General features: G+C 42.2%; 1 protein-coding gene across 2 annotated transcripts in view; it reads left to right on the forward strand.

Annotated features, from left to right (window-relative positions):
• The window catches only part of tnk1 (tyrosine kinase, non-receptor, 1), a 61,760-nt gene extending 59,350 nt beyond the window's left edge, over positions 1-2,410 (forward strand). For both annotated transcript variants that reach the window (XM_061961187.2, XM_061961188.2), the window contains exon 14: positions 2,085-2,410. In XM_061961187.2, coding sequence (XP_061817171.1) covers positions 2,085-2,261 — 177 coding nt within the window. In that variant the 3' untranslated portion in view covers positions 2,262-2,410. The remainder of the gene's footprint in view (positions 1-2,084) is intronic.
• The last annotated feature ends 4,186 nt before the right edge of the window (positions 2,411-6,596 follow it).

The raw sequence follows: 6,596 nt of genomic DNA on the forward strand, positions 1-6,596 counted from the left end.
ACATTATTATGCAAAAGCGACTTTTCTTACCTTCTGGTACCTGCTGATCTGTATTTGGGATCTGCATAGGTCCTGAAAAATTGCGCGCGTCCGCCTTTGTAGTCCAACACTGTAGTCGATAAGCTTCTTCTGTTTCTCCATCTTCTTGTTATGGGACATTCATCCTGCGCTGTTGCCATTTCCAATATAAAGTAGTGTGAAGTTCTTACTTTTATCTGTCAGTGAACTCGCCAAGAAAGCACTAAAACATACCGGTGTAGTGAGTTTACATTATTCATCCAAGAAACTTTAATTATTAGAGAGTTCCGGTCGGACGGTTTTTCACGGGACACATTTCCGGGGTTGTTGTTGCACTAGTGAGCCATGGATGAGGAGATGCTGCTCCGTTGTTGATTTAAGTAAAGTCTGAATGTCATTAAAACAGTTAGCTCCATCTTTTGACACTTATTCCACACGCGTCCTTGCACGCTACACCGCTACGACAAAGATGACGGGGAGAAGACGCTGCCGAAGTAGAGCCACGTAAATAAGACCGCCCACAAAACGGCGCATCCTGAAGCGACTGTCAGAAAGCGGCTTGAAGATGATCTGTAAAACATAATCTATGCAACATTTTGACCAAAGAACCACCATGACATGTTATGTAGACCACAAGGAAGTGTTTTACATTTAGAAAAAAAATTATAATAATATGACTCCTTGTGGTCCAAGGTGTTCTCAGAGTTTCATTTCTCCCACAATGGGGGCATTACGTTGTTGCAGTGCAGGTTTTTACGTAAGCAGAGGTAAAAAGTAATGAAAAACAAAAAATGATTAATAAATACTAAATATTGCGCACTATCATGTATAGATAAAAAAAAACAATAACACGAACATCAGTATGGCACACCAAGAAAATCGGTTCTTGCCAATATTCAGCAACGTGCCAATGAGGAGGAGTTGAGCAACATTCCACAATTGTGGTTGACTTGGAACCTTCCAGATACACCAAGCATACTTGCCAACCCTCCCGGATTCTCCGGGAGACTCCCGAAATTCAGCGCCTCTCCCGAAAACCTCCCGGGACAAATTTTCTCCCGAAAATCTCCCGAAATTCAGGCGGAGCTGGAAGCCACGTCCCCTCCAGCTCCATGCGGACCTGAGTGACGTCAGGTGCGCAACACCACGTAAATCGTTGGCCAACCAAAAAGTAACCCCAGTACGCTATAGCCAACATTCACCAGGAGATGGCAACAGACAAACATAGATCACTATTACATTCATCCCCTTTTAGAAATGTATAGAAGTTACTCAAAATAAATAAACAACCCAACCAAAAAATGCAGCAGCTCAATTAAAAAACTGTACTTAAGCCACATTCTTTTCTTCTTTTTTTTAGTACTGAACTCTTAACCCTCATTTGTAAAAAATAACATGCTTATTATACAAACAGTATTTGTACACCTTTAACACAGATTTTTATACTGTCTTCAGAGATTCAGTTTTTTTGGTGGTACTCGAAACCTTTCTGGGTACCTGCGAAAGGGTGTTCAGCATGGTTGGAAAAATAGTGACAGAGAATAGAACAAGGATGGACAATTCAACCTTTAACTCAACAATGAGTAGATGAGTGTTATGTGTGTGTATATGTGTAAATAAATGAACACTGAAATTCAAGTATTTATTTTATTTATATATATATATATATATTATATATATATATATAATATATATAATAAAATAAATATATATATAGCTAGAATTCACTGAAAGTCAAGTATTTCTTATATATATGTATATATAAATATATATATATATATATACACATGAAATACTTGACTTGGTGAATTCTAGCTGTAAATATACTCCTCCCCTCTTAGCCCCGCCCCCAATCACGCCCCCGCCCCACCCCGACCACGCCCCCCCCACCCCCACCTCCCGAAATCGGAGGTCTCAAGGTTGGCAAGTATGGCACCAAGGGTCAAATGTGACCAACAATGAGGTCCAAATTCAATGTGCAAGACATTAGACTGAGACAAACATGATCAATCCAAAATATTTGAAGGCTTAAAACGCTTAACGTCTCATTTTGTGTCATTCACCAGTTGGAGCAGCTGTACTCACTGAGTCTTTGTTCCCGAGAGGACTGCCTAAGGATCCTCTCCAGGTACCAGTGGAACCTTCAGTTGGCCAGCCGCTACCTGATCCGGTGGTCGCGCGACGACCGATCCGCTTCCGGAGAGAGGGATCGAACGACTGTTATCTCAGAGAGACGAGTGTAAGAACAAAAAGAAAGACAACATAAAGATGGATGATGGCAATTTATCGGACACATTTATAAAGACGGTACTTTTTTATATTGTTGCTGACTTACTATATTTTATGTCATACTGGTTGTAAATATTAGGTTCAATAAATTCATCTGATCGACTGATGAGTTTAACGTAATTCTTGTACAATTCCAATTTTTTTCTTGCAATAACTGTGTTCCCAAAAGATCTTTCATACATTACTGAAGAAAAAAAAATACAATTTATTTCTTTCAAGAATACAACTGAATATTCTTTTGAATCATGACATGTAAAATTACAACATTGATAGGAATTTCTATGTACAAACCCCGTTTCCATATGAGTTGGGAAATTGTGTTTGATGTAAATATAAACGGAATACAATGATTTGCAAACCTTTTTCAACCCATATTCAGTTGAATATGCTACAAAGATAACTTTATATGTTCAAACTGATAAACATTTTTTTTTTGCAAATAATCATTAACATTAGAATTTGATGCCAGCAACACGTGACAAAGAAGTTGGGAAAGCTGGCAATAAATACTGATCAAATTGAGGAATGCTCATCAAACACTTATTTGGAACATCCCACAGGTGAACAAGCAAATTGGGAACAGGTGGGTGCCATGATTGGGTATAAAAGTAGATTCCATGAAATGCTCAGTCATTCACAAACAAGGATGGGGCGAGGGTCACCACTTTGTCAACAAATGCGTGAGCAAATTGTTGAACAGTTTAAGAAAAACCTTTCTCAACCAGCCATTACAAGGAATGTACGGATTTCACCATCAACGGTCTGTAATATCATCAAAGGGTTCAGAGAATCTGGAGAAATCACTGCACGTAAGCAGGTAAGCCCATGACCTTCGATCCCTCAGGCTGTACTGCATCAACAAGCGACATCAGTGTGTAAAGGATATCACCACATGGGCTCAGGAACACTTCAGAAACCCACTGTCAGTAACTACAGTTGGTCGCTACATCTAAAAGTGCAAGTTAAAACTCTCCTATGCAAGGCGAAAACCGTTTATCAACAACACCTAGAAACGCCGTCGGCTTCGCTGGGCCTGAGCTCATCTAAAATGGACTGATACAAAGTGGAAAAGTGTTCTGTGGTCTGACGAGTCCACATTTCAAATTGTTTTTGGAAACTGTGGACGTCGTGTCCTCCGGACCAAAGAGGAAAAGAACCATCCGGATTGTTAAAGGCGCAAAGTTGAAAAGCCAGCATCTGTGATGGTATGGGGGTGTATTAGTGCCCAAGACATGGGTAACTTACACATCTGTGAAGGCGCCATTAATGCTGAAAGGTACAAACAGGTTTTGGAGAAACATATGTTGCCATCTAAGCAACGTTACCATGGACGCCCCTGCTTATTTCAGCAAGACAATGCCAAGCCACGTGTTACATCACCGTGGCTTCATAGTAAAAGATTGTGGGTACTAGACTCCCGTTGAAAATGTGTGGTGCATTATGAAGCCTAAAATACCACAATGGAGACTCCTGGACTGTTGAACAACTTAAGCTGTACATCAAGCAAGAATGGGAAAGAATTCCACCTGAGAAGCTTAAAAAATGTGTCTCCTCAGTTCTCAAACGTTTACTGAGTGTTGTTAAAAGGAAAGGCCATGTAACACAGTGGTGAACATGCCCTTTCCCAACTACTTTGGCACGTGTTGCAGCCATTAAATTCTAAGTTAATTATTATTTGCCCAAAAAAAATAAAGTTTATGAGTTTCAACAACAAATATCTTGTCTTTGTAGTGCATTCAATTGAATATGGGTTGAAAAGGATTTGCAAATCATTGTATTCTGTTTATATTTACATCCAACACAATTTCCCAACTCTTATGGAAACGGAGTTTGTAAGTGAAGCAGCTTGTGTGACCATGACACACAGATCCTATGCATAAACACAGTGTTAGCCACTTTCCAATCCACTTTCAACACCTGCTAGCGACAAACAAGACCCTCACAAAGCGGGATATGCAACGGTTCGCGCATGTGCAGATCATGTTGCCGTCTGGAGTTTTTTGGTGTATTCCATATGTTGTCGGAAATTCCGAGTTCCTAGCGGAAAGTTTCGATTGGAATTTAAAATGTAAATGTTTATTTTCTGTCACAGTGAAATAAATCACAGTTTGGTCACAGCCTCGGTCACTGTGTGTGTGTGTGTGTGTGTGTGTGTGTGTGTGTGTGTGTGTGTGTGTGTGTGTGTGTGTGTGTGTGTGTGTGTGTGTGTGTGTGTGTGTGTGTGTGTGTGTGTGTGTGCAAAGCTGCCACGGTTTCCGCCTTGGTTTAAAGAGCGAGATGTAAATATTAGAGATGTCCGATAATGGCTTTTTTGCCGATATTCCAATATTGTGGGGCGGTATGGCGTAGTGGGTAGAGCGACCGTGCCAGAAACCTGAGGGTTGCAAGTTCGCTCCCCGCCTCTTCACATCCAAATCGCTGCCGTTGTGTCCTTGGGCAAGACACTTCACCCTTGCCCCCGGTGCCGCTCACACTGGTGAATGAATGATGGGTGGTGGTCGGAGGGGCCGTAGGCGCAAACTGGCAGCCTCGCTTCCGTCAGTCTACCCCAGGGCAGCTGTGGCTACAAATGTAGCCACAGCTACATTACCAGGTGTGAATGAATGATGGGTTCCCACTTCTCTGTGAGTGCTTTGAATATCTAATGATAGAAAAGCGCGATATAAAATCTAATCCATTATTATTATTATTGTCCAACTCTTAATTACCGATTCCAATATCAACCGATATACCGATATCTACAGTCGTGGAATAGTGAGAAGAATGCAATTTGGGGGCTTCGTCCGAGATGACACGCTGAGTATTGAACATCTCTTGCGCTCTTCTGGACAGACTCACTTGGCCAAAACATAAATCAAGGTAAGCAGAGCATTTTTGTAAAATCTGCATTAGGAGTCTGTCCTGAAGTCTGTAAGTCAAACACTGTTTTGGACCTCATAGGCAGATTTTTAATATTGTACTGTTGAGTGCATTTTTACCATACCCGCCTCTACATAATAGTTGTAAATCGTGGTCAACTCACGTAATTGTGTCTAGATTACCGTGACGAGTGAGCAAATAGTTGGGTGTGGCTCACCCTGGGTGTTTGATGTCCCCAAAAGAGTAACGGGTTGGAAGCCCTTCGTATGGTACAGTAAATACTCCCTGATTGTGAGTTCCCTGTGGCATTTTTATGTGCACTAAACCTAAGGAATTGGTTGGAGGCCATTTGTAAAAGTACAATCAATACTCCCAGGTTGCGAGATCCTTGTGGCAAATAATTGTACACTAAAAATAAGGGCGTAAGGGTGGAGGCCCTTCTGTACTGTATGGAAAATTCCCTGGCTGGAGGCCATTTGTAAAAAGTACAATAAAGATTCCCTGGTTGTGAGTTCCCTGTGGCATTAAATTGTGCACTAAAACTAAGACAAGAGAGACACAACGGACCAAGAAAAAATGTGATGGCGATTGGGGTAAATGTGATGACTAGTTACCATTTAATGGTCAATTGAATGTGTTGTTGGCGACAATGGAATTAGCAGGTAGAGTTTAAAAAGAAAAAAAGAGAACGTTTCTTGACAAATGACTCCGAGTCCAAGTAGAAAGGGTTAAGAGGGAGTTTACAACACTCGTCAAGTCGAACTCAAACGTTTGGTAAATGAGAAAAGTAACTGGAAGTTATATGGAAAAGTGAAACACAGAGAACGAGCTTCCATGCAGCTTTTTCTTGTGTGTGTGTGCGTGCGTGTTTACGAGTGAGTGTGTGTGCGTGCGTGCATGCCTACGGTAAATGTGTGTGCGTGCGTGTTTACGCGTGAGTGTGTGTGCGTGAGTGCATGCCTACGCGTAAAAGTGCTTCGAGAGGCTGGTAAAGGAATATATTGTCTCCAGACTTCCCCCCACATTCGACCCATACCAGTTTGCTTATCACCCTAACCGCTCCACAGAGGACGCCATCTCCTCTGCACTCCACCTGAGCTTAGAACATCTAGAAGGAAAGGACACACACGTGCGGATGTTGTTAATGGACTTCAGCTCAGCATTCAACACCATCATCCGGCAGCACTTGGTGAGCAAACTGGCCCCCCTTGGATTCAGTACCCCCCTATGCAACTGGCTGCTTGACTTCCTCACAGGCAGACCCCAGTCTGTGAGAGTGGGCAACAACACCTCCAGTGACATCTCCCTGAGCACCGGCTCCCCCCAGGGCTGCGTCCTGAGTCCGCTGCTGTTCACGTTGATGACCCATGACTGCTGCGCCAGGTCCACTACTAACCACATTGTCAAGTATGCGGACGACACGACAGTAG

The sequence above is a fragment of the Nerophis lumbriciformis genome, linkage group LG05 (assembly GCF_033978685.3).
Source record: "Nerophis lumbriciformis linkage group LG05, RoL_Nlum_v2.1, whole genome shotgun sequence".
Classification (NCBI taxonomy): Eukaryota; Metazoa; Chordata; class Actinopteri; order Syngnathiformes; family Syngnathidae; genus Nerophis; species Nerophis lumbriciformis.